The sequence below is a fragment of the Phocoena phocoena genome, chromosome 1, assembly GCF_963924675.1.
Source record: "Phocoena phocoena chromosome 1, mPhoPho1.1, whole genome shotgun sequence".
Classification (NCBI taxonomy): domain Eukaryota; kingdom Metazoa; phylum Chordata; class Mammalia; order Artiodactyla; family Phocoenidae; genus Phocoena; species Phocoena phocoena.
Genome location: NC_089219.1, coordinates 53,312,211 through 53,328,899, shown reverse-complemented (window position 1 = coordinate 53,328,899; position 16,689 = coordinate 53,312,211). Strand labels below are relative to the sequence as shown.

The 16,689-nt window shown below is 47.2% G+C and overlaps 1 protein-coding gene across 1 annotated transcript in view; it reads left to right on the top strand.

Moving 5' to 3' along the window:
* Nucleotides 1-16,105, top strand: part of KANK4 (KN motif and ankyrin repeat domains 4) — a 32,831-nt gene extending 16,726 nt beyond the window's left edge. The window contains exons 7-9 of the mRNA XM_065889750.1: nucleotides 6,678-6,820; nucleotides 10,285-10,485; nucleotides 16,001-16,105. Coding sequence (XP_065745822.1) covers nucleotides 6,678-6,820; nucleotides 10,285-10,485; nucleotides 16,001-16,105 — 449 coding nt within the window. The remainder of the gene's footprint in view (nucleotides 1-6,677; nucleotides 6,821-10,284; nucleotides 10,486-16,000) is intronic.
* Nucleotides 16,106-16,689: the final 584 nt, after the last annotated feature.

Sequence of the window (16,689 nt, the reverse complement as noted above, 5' to 3'; positions counted from 1 at the left end):
TGGCTGCCTCTGTGCAACCTGGGTCCCTCTGTGACAGGCAGTTCTTGTTCCCACTTCTTTCCAGCGAGGAGCTTCTTCACTGTTCTGAGTTCGTCCTGTGTTCTAGGAGCTGGGCTAGACCATTTTTCCCTTTATTATGTCATTTATTCTTCACAACACTCTTGTGATGTAGGTATTACTGTTCTCATGTTACAGTTGAGGAAACTGAGGCTGAGAGAGTTATAAAACTTGCTCAGGTCACAATGCTGGTAAGTGGTAGAGTCACACTTCATATTCAGTTTGTCCAGCTCCAGGTCTATACCACACTGCCTCTAGGAAAGGTCACATTTTCCATCTTCATAAGTACTTTGTAACAAGAGTCATGGCTCCATTTGATCAGTTTGACTCAATTTGATTCATTCACCCTTCATCAGATATTTGTGAACTACATATGGGGTGCATACTGACTACCACCAGAGATGCAAAGGTGAGCTAGGCGTGAGTCCTCTTCTCCCCAGGAGCTTACAGCCTGACAGTCAGGATGGACAGCATGATGGCTCACCAGAGAGGGGTGCAGAATGTGATTTCAGGGCTCAAAAGAAGTGAGATAATACCCTGTTTAGAGAGCAGGAAATGTGCACTGCGGCGTGTAGGTTCTGGCAGACAGAGAAAAGTCCCAAGCCATTGAAGAAGAAAATGTCAGGAAGAAAAGAAGATTGTCCACTGGCTCAAATACTGTACTGTAGTGTCCCTGAAGGATGATGCCTGGGGTTGGTTGGCAGATTTGGGAAGGGGTCACTGATGACTTTGGAAACAATTGTTTCAGGGACCTGTTGGGAGGAAACCAGATTTCAGAAGTGAAAGGAGTGACGTTCATGGGCTAGGGAAGGCAGTGATGTAGCACGATAGCTGGAGGAAGCAGGAGAGGATGGGGAGAGTTATTTTTGAGTGAATGGGGATGGAGGAGACCTGAATATGTCTGTTGGCTGAGAAGAAGAATCAGAGAGAGAGGGAGAGAGAGAAAGGGACAGACAGAGAGAGACAAAGAGAGAGAGAGAGATTAAAGATACAAAGGAGAGAAGATGCTTGGTGGAGCAAGGTTTTCGAGGAGCTGGAAAAACCTGGAATCCACAACAGAGGCAGACGAGGTCAGCATAGGCAAGCTGCTGGGATATTTATTCCTCCGAGATGGAAGAAAAAGGAAGGGAGAGTGGGTGAAGGTCCAGAGGGATTTGAGGAGGAGAGAAGGGAAGTGAGCATTAGATTCTTAATTGTTGGAAGTCTGGCGGAAGGGAAGACTCTTCCCTCTGGTGGAGAATCATTGCAAATGGCCTTGCTCGTCTTAGGGGCTGGAAAGGGTGGTTAATAGTCAAACAAAGAACTCTACGTCTGCTGAGACCACCTCACAGGGCTTAGAGTGGACTTTCTGCAGAGCGTGTGACAACACCGAGCAGCCTAGGAGTGCCTGTGTGGACAGGCAGGGGATGGGACCGACTGAAGGTGTGTGAGTCCCAGTCGAATGTCATCAGTGAGCTTAGGAGGGCTGTATGAGGGATATCTAGGAGGTTACCTACAAGAGGTATAAAACCGCAAATGATCTACACGGATTAGGCCCTCTGCTAAGCACCTGGCACCTGAGATGTCATTTAATCGTCCTAACGATCCTGTTATTAGGACGATTATTCCTGTTTTATAGGTGATGAAAGTGACACTCCGAAAAGTCAACATACTTGCTCTAGATCATGCAATGACTAAGTGTGTTGCTGGGATTTGAAGTCGATACCGTGGCAACCAGGAATTAGAGCGCATGCTAGAACAGTACACCCTTACTTAGGAAGCTGGAGGGGGAGTTTAAACAGGCATCAGGAAGTCTGAAGTTTGGATCCAACAGCTTCCCCCCAACTTGTATCTTGTCCCCCGCCCCCCCCCCCCGCTTAAATCCCTCCCACGGCTTCCCCTTGCTCTTGGCCTTCAGGAATCCCAGATGGCCTGGGCCTGCCTGCTTTTGCTCTCTCTGCCACCACCATGCACCCTCCTTCCCTCCACTCCAGCCACCTGTGGGCCTCAAACTCACCACGCTCATTCCCTCCTTAGGACTTTTGCATTTTCTTTCCATCTGGATCCTTTTCCCTGAAACTCTTCTCATAACTGGCTTCTTCTCATCATTCAAGTCACAGCTCAAATGGCACCGCAGAAGGCTTCTTGGTGATCCATCTGAAGTGGCTGCCCCATCTCTCTCTAGCAGTACACCAAGTTTCTTTCTTCAGGTGACCTTTGCTTGTCACTTCTCTCTGAGTCTAACAGAACTCAGTTAACCCGAGGGAGGCTCTTGTCTGTCCCCTTCCTTTTAGTATCCCCAGCACCTAGACCAGTTCCTGGCTTATGGTGGGTGTCGAGTGAAAATATCTGTTAGATGAACGAGTGGACGGATGATTCCTGGGAGCTAGGTTAAATTCCAGTACACTTTCCTTCTCCAAAATTCCATTAAGCAGCCTTGAGGCTCCTTACCTGCATGGAAAGGTGATGTACATAATGACAGCCTGAAGTTCTTTCTGCATCATCAGAGGAAGACGAAGTTACAATTCTAACATTCTTCAGGGATTCATGGATACCCTAAAAATGGTAGCTCTGTTGAGAAAGGCACATAATTAAAGGAACATGCCTCTGGGTTGCATTTACTGTGTTCAGTGTTAGGGCCTTTCATTATAGAATGTGAATAACACCACCTACTGTTTGATGAGTGCCTTCCCCAGCCCAGGCACAGTGCAATACTACCATATTGCAGTCCTTGCGGGGATTGTGAAGCAGATATTTAATGCATTTTCCAAGTGAAACAGCTGAGGCTCAGAGAGGTCAAGTTCTGTGGTCAAAGTCACAGAGGCAGTAGGTAGCTAAGCCAGAATTCTAACCATGATCTGTCACCCTCCCAACCTGGGCTTTTTTCTACTACCTGAAGCTAGGTTCCAGGGACACTGTGAGGCCTTAGGCACACCTATTATGTACACAAAAACTCTAAAGATCCATAATGTAGCCCCTTCATCTCTAAGTAGCTCACAGGCTTGCAGCCTGTTAGAAGTCCTCTGGTTGGGCCAGGCTGGAGAACAGACAACTTTTGATTTGTTTGTTATAAATTTCTGCTGATGTTGTCTGAGATCCACTCAATACTCATCAACCCTAAAGTGGTTTGGAAGCTTTCCCCTTTAACATGCTGAAATAGCACAACAGCCGCAAGCATAAAGAATGAAGGGGGCTGGGGAGACGGTCTGAAAGCACCATTCCTTTCCCTCACTGTAGTAGGGGTGTTGAGGAAGGCAGATCTGTCCCACTCCAAGCTGGGCTCCCTTCCCAGCCATTTGTGAAGCATCTGGAAAGCACATTACAAACTGTAAAGAGCTGCACAGAAGTGACTCATCATTATCGAGAATAGAGCCATGGGTGCACCTCCACCCCTTTAGTCCGTTGTGATCCGTCCTCTATTTCGCCAGGACGCCTCTGCAGAAGAGGAAGCTGGCCGAGTTGGAGGATGTTCAGTCAAGAGTCTTCTCCTTGCCTCCGGGGAGGTTGGTTTGCTCCCTGGAGCTGCTCAGAAACATCTGCTGTGAAAGCCAGGGGTCCTCAGCCCCTTTTCAGAGCCCCTGGGTAGGAGTTAGTTCTCACTCTACTGAGTTATAGGTCACGTTTCTGAAGAGAGTATAAAGAATCGTAACCTGAGGCTCATTTATGCATCTTAAAAGCAAACATAAAATAGTCACGGGGTAAAAATTTTAAAGTCATTAACGTTGCAACGTAGATATTCCCGTCTTTATCAGAACAGAGTTGTGAGGCGATGCATGGAGTTATTATTTGGCTTTCATAGCCCAGCTTGTCATGACAGTGGTCAGAGAGGCTTCTGGCGAGGAAATTGCTGATACACGAGCCCAGCTGTATCCATTGGCATTCTGGTTCACTATGACACATTTCTGAAAAACTGTTTGGGGTGGAGTGGAGGGAATGTCAAACAAATATTGTTGGGTTTTCTTTCCCTTGCACAGAACTTTTTTTTTTTTTTTTACATCTTTATTGGAGTATAATTGCTTTACAATGGTGTGTTAGTTTCTGCTTCATAACAAAGTGAATCAGTTATACATATAAATATGTTCCCATATCTCTTCCCTCTTGTGTCTCCCTCCCTCCCTCCCTCCCTATCCCACCCCTCTAGGTGGTCACAAAGCACCGAGCTGATCTCCCTGTGCTATGTGGCTGCTTCCCACTAGCTATCTATTTTACGTTTGGTAGTGTATATATGTCCATGCCACTCTCTCACTTTGTCACAGCTTACCCTTCCCCCTCCCCATATCCTCAAGTCCATTCTCTAGTAGGTCTGTGTCTTTATTCTTGTCTTACCCCTAGGTTCTTCATGATATTTTTTTTTCTTAAATACCATATATATGTGTTAGCATATGGTATTTGTCTTTCTCTTTCTGACTTACTTCACTCTGTATGACAGACTCTAGGTCCATCCACCTCATTACAAATAGCTCAATTTCGTTTCTTTTTAAGACTGAGTAATATTCCATTGTATATATGTGCCATATCTTCTTTATCCATTCATCCGATGATGGACACTTAGGTTGTTTCCATCTCCTGGCTATTGTAAATAGTGCTGCAATGAACATTTTGGTACATGATGACTCTTTTTGAATTATGGTTTTCTCAGGGTATATGCCCAGTAGTGGGATTGCTGGGTCATATGGTAGTTCTATTTGCAGTTTTTTAAGGAACCTCCATACTGTTCTCCATAGTGGCTGTACCAATTCACATTCCCACCAACAGTGCAAGAGGGTTCCCTTTTCTCCACACCCTCTCCAGCATTTATTGTTTCTAGATGTTTTGATGATGGCCATTCTGACTGGTGTGAGATGATATCTCATTGTAGTTTTGATTTGCATTTCTCTAATGATTAATGATGTTGAGCATTCTTTCATGTGTTTGTTGGCAGTCTGCATATCTTCTTTGGAGAAACATCTATTTAGGTTTTCTGCCCATTTTTGGATTGGGTTGTTTGTTTTTTTGTTATTGAGCTGCATGAGCTGCTTATAAATTTTGGAGATTAATCCTTTGTCAGTTGCTTCATCTGCAAATATTTTCTCCCATTCTGAGGGTTGTCTTTTGGTCTTGTTTATGGTTTCCTTTGCTGTGCAAAAGCTTTGCAGTTTCATTAGGTCCCATTTGTTTATTTTTGTTTTTATTTCCATTTCTCTAGGAGGTGGGTCAGAAAGGATCTTGCTGTGATTTATGTCATAGAGTGTTCTGCCTATGTTTTCCTCTAAGAGTTTGATAGTTTCTGGCCTTACATTTAGGTCTTTAATCCATTTTGAGCTTATTTTTGTGTATGGTGTTAGGGAGTGATCTAATTTCATACTTTTACATGTTGCTGTCCAGTTTTCCCAGCACCACTTATTGAAGAGGCTGTCCTTTCTCCACCGTACATTCCTGCCTTCTTTATCAAAGATAAGGCCTTGCACAGAACTTATAAGTAACCCTGACATTTTGTCGTAAGCCAGATTTGTTACAATGAAGCTCTAAGTCTTCAAGAGCAAGTAACAAGGATGTAAAGACAAGAATAACCTTCTGGACAATAATAGTAATAACAGCTAACACTTATTGAGTGTTTATTATGTGCTAGGCGCTGTTCTAAGTGCTTTTAATACATTAACTCACTAACTCTCACAGTAACCTTATAGGTCCTGTTATTATCCCCATTTTACAGAAGAAATGCTAAGAAAATCTCAGACTTGCCTTACTGAGATAGTTTTATTATTGTCCCAAAGAGACACGTAGATTTTTTGCAGGAGCAACAGTACAGGGAAGATTTGGTTTTCCACACTGTACCGCCCTTATGCAGTGCGAGCCTTCAGACAACAGATAACAGGCTGAAGATCTCCTATGTCTCCTTTGGTGGGAAGGGATATGAATGCATATCCCCAGGGTTACAAAGCAGAAATTTCTTTTGAGTTCTCATTTAATACTTCATCTTAAAAATATGCCAGTTTTTCATTCTATTATGAAATGTATATTCTTAATTGCTTTAATATAAAAATTTGTGGAGTGTTTTATTTTCCACTCTGCTTTTCAAATGAAAATGGTTATTCCTGGAAGATTTCCCATGTTTATCCTGGGGTGTTCTTCATGTCCCCTGGTCCATTGCACAAGATATCACTAGCCTTTGAAAAGACCTACAACCATAGACAGCTGCTTAAGAGTTACACATAGACATAGAACCAGACCTGAAATACACACCTATGGGTGACGTGAGGCCATGTGAGTGATGGGCTCTAGCGCCGGATAGACCTGAGTCCTGGTCTCACTTCTCCTTCACTTGGGCAGTTGATATAGCTTCACTGACTTTCAGGGTCCTCATCTGTAAAATAGGACTAATGTTTGTCCTCCACTTTAGGAAATAAAGTCAAGGTCATTGGCCCCCTTGGCCACCTCTGACTCTCCTGTGGACCTTTCTTGCTGGGTATCCTCAGAAAACTTGTAAAGAAAAGTGGCCACTGTTAAAGGCTGCTGAAAAATGTAGAACATAGATTCCACCACTGGGAAAGGATTGCTCTATCCTGTGGCCCTTTAACTAGCTGGCAGCATCTTGTTGAACAGGCTAAAGCCTGGCTTCCAGCCTCTCGGGAGCTGTTCCAGCTTCAGTGTTTCTCTCGCAGGCGTCTGCAACGTGGACCATCAGAACAAAGCTGGCTACACCGCCGTGATGATCACTCCCCTGGCTTCTGCAGAGACCGATGAAGACATGGCTGTTGTCTGGAAACTCTTACGAGAAGGAGATGTGAACATCCAAGCTACTCAGGTAGGAGGTGTGAACATGATCTCCTCTTTAATGAACATGGGCACCTCACAGTTTTATTCTGCCACTGGGGTGAGAAACTCCATGCAGATCCATGTCGAGTTTTTAACCCGAGAAGTCTGGGCCCTCCAAATGGCATCTGTCCGAAGACTGGACATTCAGTTTCCTCAGAGCCTCCTGAGACCCAGACAGGCCGGGACAGAGGTCATGAGCTTGTAATCTATGTCCCCGTCTGAAACTGGGCAAATTCCATCTGGGTCTGACTCCGCAAACCGAATGTTCCACAGTTAGCACCTTGAGAAGGCGTTTGCTAGTTGTGCTCTAGGAAGCCCCTGCAGGAGATCCACCTTGATCATAAATTACAAAGCAGTCCAGAGGGTTGGGATGTCTCTGTTCAGCTTCTGGGCCCTTCTACTTGAGAACACAGAGTAGGGGTGTGGCCCTTAGCCAGTAGACAAAGCTCCATATGGAACAGTGGGCATTCCTCGAAAGGCCACTTATCCATCTTTGACCAATAGAAGAACAAGCAGAGTGCATTCCACTCTCCATTTCCCCCTAGAGTGATCATCAGTGTAGCCTAACTCTCAAGAAGTGTAAAGGGGGCTTCCCTGGTGGCGCAGTGGTTGAGAGTCCTCCTGCCAATGCAGGGGACACAGGTTCGTGCCCCGGTCCGGGAGGATCCCACATGCCGCGGAGTGGCTGGGCCCGTGAGCCATGGCCGCCGAGCCTGCGCGTCCGGAGCCTGTGCTCCGCAACGGGAGAGGCCACAACAGTGAGAGGCCCGTGTACCGCAAAAAAAAAAAAAAAAAAAAAAAGAAGTGTAAAGGGTCTGAGATTTTACTCTACCTTAAAGCTAACATGTGTCATGGATGCTGGCAGATGACCCAGGACTCTTGTGCAAGAGACGAAGGACAGTGTGTTACTCACAGCAGTGGCAGTAGTCAGAGCATTGGTATTTATACCAGTTCCCCGAGTCCCAATTCCCACTTCGCACAGGGTGGTGTGAGGAGGGCCAGATCCCTGCACACAGAGTGGATTGTGTTACTGGGGAAGAACCCTGAGCTTAGGGAACCTGAATCTTTCATACTGGATAGTAAGCGTGTCTGCCCTCTGTTCTGGAGGGGACACTGTCTCTAAGTTCCAACGCTGTTCATTGTACATTCATCCTTAAAAAGATAGTCTAAAACAAAAGGTCACATATTGCCTGACTCACGAAATATGCAGAAAGCCAAGAGACCCATAGAAAATAGAAAATTGTCTCCCAACCACCTATTTAACTCTGCTCACCACCCCGACCCCAAAGTGAATCCTGACAGTAGCCTAACCTGATGGCAAAGTCTCTTTGCACACATCACATACTAGCAATTCTATCGGTGGCAAGAAACAGACATTTGTAGCTTACTCTCTAGTTTTCAAAGTATCTTCACCCACCTACTCCATAGGACTCAGTAAAGCTGTTTTCATTTTAAATAATATGTTTTCCATAAACATATCAAATCTTTTTTTTCTAAATTGGTCCTCTTGAAGGGGGAGTGCTCACTAATGATCAAAATCAATGCCCTTCTTATAGAGGAGAAACCAGTGCTCTAGGAGAGTAAGGGACCCATCCCAGGTCACCAAGGGAGGGATGGGAATTCATAGTGCAGCTCCACCCTTCAGCACCCTCTGGGGCTTTACGTATGAGGGGAGCTGCAGGTACCAAGTTAAATAGGAGTGAGCTGGGAGGCCAGGAGTCTCCTGGGCTAAACTACTTATTTCTCTCTGTATCTCCAGGGTCAGCGCTGCACCGGGCCATAGCAGTGCTCTGTAAATGGTTGTTGAATTAAATTGTATGGAGCCAGACCAGGAGGGAGGGGCCCCCAAGTCAGGCAGGAGGCAGACAGGAAGACATCTGCATATGTCATCTGGCTTTAATACCACTCAAAGAGAGGGGTCTGGAGGGAAACCTATGGTCTGGTTAGTGCAGTAAACAAGCATTACCTCAGGGCTGAGCATAAGCAAACCAAAGAGCAAACAAGCTTCTCTGGAAAGATCTGTCTGGGTTCCAGAGAAATGGGGAACCAGGACACCTAACGATGCATTCACACGTCCCAGGCGATGGTCAGACCTCATCTCTAATGCTCATAAATGCAATAATAGCTGAAGTGTACACAGCATCTGTGCCGCACTCAGGCCTCACACCAGCCCCAGAAGGGAGGTAATGTCGTTAAGCATTCCTGCTTTACCAGATCAGGAAGAGTCACTGAGAGGTTAACTCGTCCAGATTCACATAAGTACAGAATGCGGCAAAGCCAGGATTTTTCTGATTGCAGCCCCCTTTCTTTTCTCTAAGCCCCAGCCTTCCGGGCAGGGAAGCATAATCCATCAGTGACTGCAGATTGGAGCTTTAATCAGTGAACTCATCAGCCAACATATTTTACGTGTAAGACACTGTGTTCAGAGCCACAGGGGATCTGAGAGGAAAGAAACCAGTCCTTACCTCTTCTCACATCCCTACAAAGCCTGACAGTCAGAGAGACACGCCTGAGCTGCCTGGAACCCGGGAGAGAACCACGAGGGCAAAATATATAATCAAGTCGCGTAAGAGGACTATGTACATACAGGAAAACCCAGGAAAAATGATGATCAATTTGTAATCAGAAAAGTTACTGCCACACATTTTTATATTTATACCCTTTATCTCATTTGATTTTCACAAAAGCCCTGTGAGGTATACAGGATGGATCATAATTATATTAATTTTTAAGAAAGAAGGACCAAGGTTCAGGGACACAAAGTGACGTGGCCAGGGTCACACAGTAGGAAACAGCAGAACCAGAGCTTGGTCTTACTTTCTGAGTCTAATCCATTGCCATGTGCATTGATGATTACAGGGTTGTGAAAGATTGTTGTCAATGGCTATGGATTAGAAATGACCACAGGACCATGTAAACAGAGAGCTTCTTGAGAAAAGAGGGTTCTGGGTATCATTCAACTGAAAATATCACAGGTGTTCAGAGCAGCCCCAAACTTCCTGTAGGAAGTTAGGCTGGGGCGGGGGAGTCAGAAGCCATGGTCCTGAAGTATTCAACCCTTCGTTTATTCCATCATTCAGCACTTATCAGCATGTACTTGGTGCTAGGCACTGGAGAGACAGAGATGAAAAAGACTTAGTTCCTGCCATCAAAGATGTCACAGTCTATGAGAAAGAGACAGGTTGACAGGTTGAAATGCCAAGTGGTAAATGCTGTGTTACGAGCCCTGTGCCTGGGGTGTTAGTAGAGGGCTTTAGAGAGGATGCAGCATTTGACTCGTGTCTTGGAAGAGGAGTATAGAAGTTAACCAGGCCAAGGACGATGTGTCCTTTACCACAGAGATTCAAGTCAACTGTCATTTTCCAGAGAAGTCTCTCCTGATTACACCCAGGCTGCAGAGGGGGTCCTTCCCATCAGCCCCAGCCTCACCACACCCCTGCTCTCTGTGTGCAGGGAGGCCAGACTGCGCTGATGCTAGGAGTCAGCCACGACCGGGAGGACATGGTCCAAGCGCTACTGAGCTGCCAGGCAGATGTCAACCTGCAGGACCATGATGGATCGTCAGCCCTCATGCTGGCCTGTCGCCGTGGCAACGTCGACATGGTCCGGCTGCTCCTGGCACACCCGGCCTGTGACAGCAGCCTGACTGACAAGGTGAGACTTATAGGCAATTAACAAGTGGGTGTTCCACTTCCCTTCCTGAAAGGTACCCTGCCAGCCGGCAAAATTCAAGGAACCATATGGCAGTAGGAACAGAATTGACCTCATAAGGCTGTTGTCGGATTTAAATGAGATGACCCATGTAAATGCTGAGAGACTTGGAGCTGAGAAACCCCAAACCCTAGCCTTTCACACCATTCTGAGGGATTGCGCTCAGCCCTGGTCTTGGCCCTGAACCACATCTGGTCATGGCAGCATGTGGGCTTTTGAGGCAGCAGCTTGAGTAGGGAGGCTATGCTGTCCATGGGGCTCCCAAAGGCTGGATGAAGGCACCAAGTACAAATTGTGTCCACGCTTGGACAGTGACCTACCTTACAGAGTGGCCCATTTCATCAAGCCACCCTGCCTGAAGTTGCATTGCCAGATACATGCTTCTTGTAAGGCGATGGCGTTGATGATGATGATGGTGATGATGGTGGTGGTCGTGGTGGTGACAGTGATGAGATAACAATAGTAATAAAAGCTAACCTGTGTCATATGCTGGCTTGGTGCCAGGTACTGTACCAAGCAGTTACCACGGACTCTCTAGTTTAAATCCCACAACAATCCTATTAGACTGACTCTGTTGCTCATGGGGGAACGGAGGCCCTGAGTGGTTAAGTAACATACCCAAGATCACACAGCAAGTGGAACCAGCTCCATCAGACTCCTAAGAACACTCACAGGAACTAACTCTTTCCATGCATTACCTCACGAATCCTCTCAGTAATCCAGTGAGGTAGATACTGCCGTCCCCATTTTGTATTGATAAGGAAGCAGAGGCCTAGAGCGTTTATGTAGCCGTCATAAGGTCACAAGCTGCTGATTCTTGAAGCAAGAATTCGAGCCCAGGTCTGACTTAATGCTGACACTGTAATTTAACGCTTTAAACAGACTTCTCTGTACTTTCTTAACACCCACACTTCAAAAGGAACAAAGGCCTGAGGGGGGAAAGAGGACCCCCTCCCCGCCCAGGTACAGCCCCTCTTACCAAGCCACATCTGAAAACGCCCTGCCACTGTCCCATCACTGATTCAAGCTGCTGGGTCCCTTGTACCACACCCAGGCAGCAGGCACCCAGGCCCAGTATCTTCAGGTCCCATGAGCTCCAGCTCTGCCCAAAGCCATTTCCGTGATCATTAGAGAGCACAGACCCTCTTGAAATGCCTGTGGGAACCGTGGTGGGCTCTGGAAGTAAGAACCTCCTTTTCCAAATGTGATACAGTCAGATAAATGCTCTATGTTAATGAGCTCCCTGCAGGGTCACCGTGGGGCAGAAGGAGGTGGCCCCTTAATCTGGAACAGGCCCAGGGCCTTCTTAGGAGTGACCAGTGCAGTTGGCCAGGGGAGGCCTGAGAGGGCAGGCCTGTGGGAGGGGGGCGGGAGCTTTGGAAGTCCCTGGTTAGCGGGGGTCATCAGGCAGTGAGACTGAGTCTCCTGCCACAGATTAGAGAGCTCAGTAGCTGCTTTCAGTAGGTGGAGGTAGGGCTCTGTTGAACTTCGGACAGATCAAGTGATTGTTAGAAGCATGGACTTTATTTTTTTTTTTTAATTTTTTATTTTATTTTATTTTTTAAATCATCTTTATTGGGGTATAATTGCTTTACAATGGTGTGTTAGTTTCTGCTTTATAACAAAGTGAATCAGTTATACATATACATATGTCCCCATATCTCTTCTCTCTTGCGTCTAGAAGCATGGACTTTAGAATTAAACACTCGTGAGTTTGAAACAGGGTTCTGTGACTGTGTGCCTTTGGGCAGGTCACTTAACCATTCTGAGCCTCTGCATGCTCGTCTGTAAATGAGGATAGTAATAGACCAGACCTAAATACGGTAACATTTGTAAAGCCCCTATTTGACATCTAGGAGATACTCAGTTGATGACACCTGTTATTGTTGGGAATAGGTGAACCATGATAGCAAATACGAAGCAGCCTGGGGGACCTGGGTATTTGCAGGCAGTGTCTGGAGGGAGTAGGGAGGATGAAGGTCTGGAGTTAGAGGAGCCATTCAGAGGAGGCTGGAGCCCAAAGGGAGAAGTACTCCCATGTGGGAGTGCTTTTGCCCTCTAGGGGAGGTTCAGCAGTGTCTGGAGACATTTTTATCTGTCATAAGTATGTGTCGGGGGCAGTCCTGGCATCTAGTGGGTAGAGGCCAGGGAAGCTGCTAAACATCCTACAAAGTACAGGAACAGAGAAGAATTACAGATTATCTGGCCCAAGATGGCAGTAGTGCCTCAGCTGATAAACCCTGGTATAGGGGAGTGCTGAAATCCAGGTGGGCTGAAATGCTGTCCCAGTGAAGTGCTGGAGGTTGAGGACAGGCTGGTTGCAGTTCGGGGCAGCCTGAGAAGAAGGAACTAGGCAGCTAAACCGGAGATGGCAGCGGAAGCCTGTCTTAGGGGAAGGTGGAGAGCGTTCGGGGATGCCCAGTGAGCACAGGGGTGCCCAAGCGATACAGGTGGCAGGCCCACAGAAGTTTCTAGACCTTGCTCACGGCCCAGTCACCTGCTGCCTGCTGGGGACAGGGTTGACTCAGGAGTCACACCCAAATTTCCCAAAAGTGACTTGGGTGAAAAGTTTCAGTGGGAGATGGGTGACCGATGACTGGGTCTTGGCAAGCACCCAGCCCTGTGCCTCCAGCTTTGCATTGAAGGGTGGAGTCCAGCCCTTATCGTGATCACCATCTCGTTTCAACGTTCACTTTCCTGTGGAGAATTAGGTGCTCCCTTGGAAAACCAAAAGAGAAATCATGTCCTGAAATTGGTTTCTCTCATCCTACCAACATGTAAAGGTTGCTATAAATGCAGAGCCCCCAGAACAGCCAGCAAGGCGCCTTCCCCACATTTAGAAGGTAATTCGGGAAATTGGTCACCCAGCCTATTGGGACCCCCAGAGTGACGAGAACGAGGAGGTGGTGGTGAGACCTGATCCCCGGCCCCCAAGGCTTACCCTTTGAAGGACTTGTTTGGGCAGTGACTCCAAAGCATGCATCAAAGCGAAAGCTTCTTGAAGGCATAGACTATTCCTTGTTCACCTTTGCCTGATATGTAGTGGCTTCTTGGTGAGCTTTTGTCATATTGAGAGATAACCCCCTACCACACACACACACACACACACACACACACACGCACACCCTCACACACAAGGTGTGCTGGCTGCCTGACCCCTTCGGGCTCTCTGGGCCTGCAGTGCTGCCGAGCAGGGACTTGCCGTGCTTGGCTTCCACCAGAGCCGCGGGCCGAGGGCATGTTCCCAGGGCTCGGGCAGAGGCATCTCAGGGGCACACCCTCCCTAGGTGGTCTCTCTGGCCACACTTTCTGAAATGAATGGGGCCCCCACTTTCCACGTGTGTAGTTGAAGAACCCACAGATGCAGGCTGTCATCTCCAGGTGGGCCCTGTTCAAGGGTGCGCATGTCCCCTGGGACTGGCCCTGTGGCTCTTTCCCATAATAACGTTAATCACACCGTCTCCTTGTTTACGTGGAGCGTCAGGGTTGACAAAGTGCAGCAGGGGACAGGCCTAAATAAACCGAGGCCCCTCTGGTGGGGCTTTCACAAGAATCTTCTGTGGAAAATCTTTGCTTTCTTCCAGACTTGGCCAATCTAAGAACATACTCATTAAGATTTAGGTGGCTCAGGTTCTTCATCAGCTTGAAATGAATACTCTGTTATCATCCAGCATTCCCTCTTCAACAGTGCTTATTGAGGGCTGACCAGACTACAGGCACGGAGCCAGGGGCTAGGCCAGCAGAACAGGCCAGATCCAGTGTCTGACCTTGTGGAGACTGAGATTTATCAAATAACCCCACAAATACCAACTTACAAAGATGGGTAAAAGTGGGGTACAAGGAGTCATGAGGCCTTTTCAGGGCAAGAACTTCATCTGTTTTGTGAAGCCTGTCTGCTGAAATGCCACTTCCTTCCTCTCCCCACCCCCTGCCCTCCCCCCATATACACAGACAGGGTGGTCATCCCGTCCCTTGAGCTCACTCTGTTCCTTTGCTGGCTTGTTTGGCCTTTGGCCATACATTATAGTTATTTACATGTGTGTGGAGCCCCGATGGCAGCTGGACTCCATCCTGGAGCACAGAGAAGAGACTGAAGGGTTTTTAGCTGAGCGTGAACACTTCCCACCTGCTTCTTTGGAGTTTCCACATTTTAGAAAGTAATTTCCCCCATCTGCAGTAGAGTGGAGAACACTCTAGCGGGGTCTTGGGTGGCCCCCATGTGTCAAACCCATTTGTATTTATACAGCAAAATGTAAAAGTATTGATACTTAAATGAGCTAAGTAAGGACCAGAGATAACCTCACGTTTTGCCTCAAAATGAGTTGCCAAAAAAGTGGTTTTCAGAGCTGTTTAGATGTCAGAATTCTGGGTTCGGGATTGAGCCCTCAGAGCTCAGCGTCCACTGCATCATGGCAGTCCTTCCCCTCATCTCTGGGTAGAGAATGGTTGGTGCTTCCTGCTGACAGCTGCTCTGTTTGCAGCTTCTTTAGACAGCAGAATGGGAAGCTTCTTGCACAGCAGCCATGGTGAGAAAAGCAGCATGGTATCACACATCGGGAAGTAAAAATGAGTGTGTCCTTCTGGGCTGCAAGCCCACTTCAAAGAATTTGTCCTTAGGAAATAGGAATGGGAGGATGATTTCTGCTCTAAGTTTATCATGGTGAAGACTTGGAAACAACCTAAATCTCCAATAAAAGGAAAATAGTTCAGTAAATAATGGAATATTATGCAGCCAGTAAAAAAACCTTTATGTCCTGATGACTATGTAAGAGCAGGGAAAGTCTTAGAGCATATCATGGTGAGTTAAAAATAAAAGTACATTCAGAATTGATATACATTATCATTCCTCTATTTAAAAACCAACAACAGGGCTTCCCTGGTTGCACAGTGGTTGAGAGTCTGCCTGCCGATGCAGGGGACACGGGTTCATGCCCCGGTCCGGGAAGATCCCACATGCCGCGGAGCGGCTGGGCCCGTGAGCCATGGCCCCTGAGCCTGCGCGTCTGGAGCCTGTGCTCCGCAACGGGAGAGGCCACAGCAGTGAGAGGCCTGCATACCACAAAAAAACCCAAAAAAAACCCAAAAAAACAACAACACATTTGCACAGGAGAAAAGACTGGAGGGAAACTTAGCGAAATCCTAACTCTCATTTAGGTCTGTGTAATGGAATAATGGAAGAGTTGTTTTCATTTCTCTGTTTTCCAATTTTTTAAAAAATGTATTAAAAACCAAGCAACACTTCTTTATTTTCATTGGCACAGATTTCCCAGGAGTGAATGATGTTTCCGTGGAAGGGGGCCCATTTCTCTGATCCTCATGCCATTTGAGTTTCCTCCTCTCCTCTGTGAATAGACTTCTATGTCCCATGCGTACCCCTTTCTCCCAACTCACCCTTCCTTTCTGCGGTGGGAGGCAAATGGGATAAAAATTTGTTTTTCCTTTTCTTTCTCCCTTGTAGGCTGGCCGAACAGCTTTGTCCATCGTTCTGAAATCGCCCGCCCATGTGGAAATTGCAGGGCTGCTACAGGCCCACGCGAAGCAGGGCAGGTCCCTGGGACCGTAGGGGCTGCAGAAGAGCTGGCAGCAAGGAACAGAAGGGGCCTTCTCTGGACTCCTCCCTCGCCCTCGGAGAGGGCACGGGTCATAGCCAGGGGGCCGCCCCGCAAGAGAAGAAACTATGTCAAATACGCACATACATTCCTCTTGTATAATTCGCTCATTACGATGCTTTGTAGTTTTTGCCTTAGGCCAAGCCCCCAAACTGCGGGCTGCAGAGGGGTGCAAGGTACAAAGTGCATTGGTGTTGGCTAAAAAATCCCGGCTATCTTCAGCCTCGAGTTCCTTGTGACTCTACCCTTTGTAGCACCGTGCAGAGACCAGGCAGGCAGGAGCACAGCAGCAAAGTAATACTTTTCACGTGGAATTTTAAAATGCATCATCTTTCTGTTTTTTAATCAATTATATATGAAGATATCCCATTGAATATGCATGTCTAGAGAGGAGGGGGTGGGGAAGGGGTGGGATTTAAGCAGCTTCCCTGGCAGTCATTCTCTGTAGGACCCTAGGAGAATCACCATGCAGGCAGGTGAAACTGGACAAACCCCTCTGGGGCCTTTGTTTAGTTGGCGTTGACAGAGAAATCTGAAA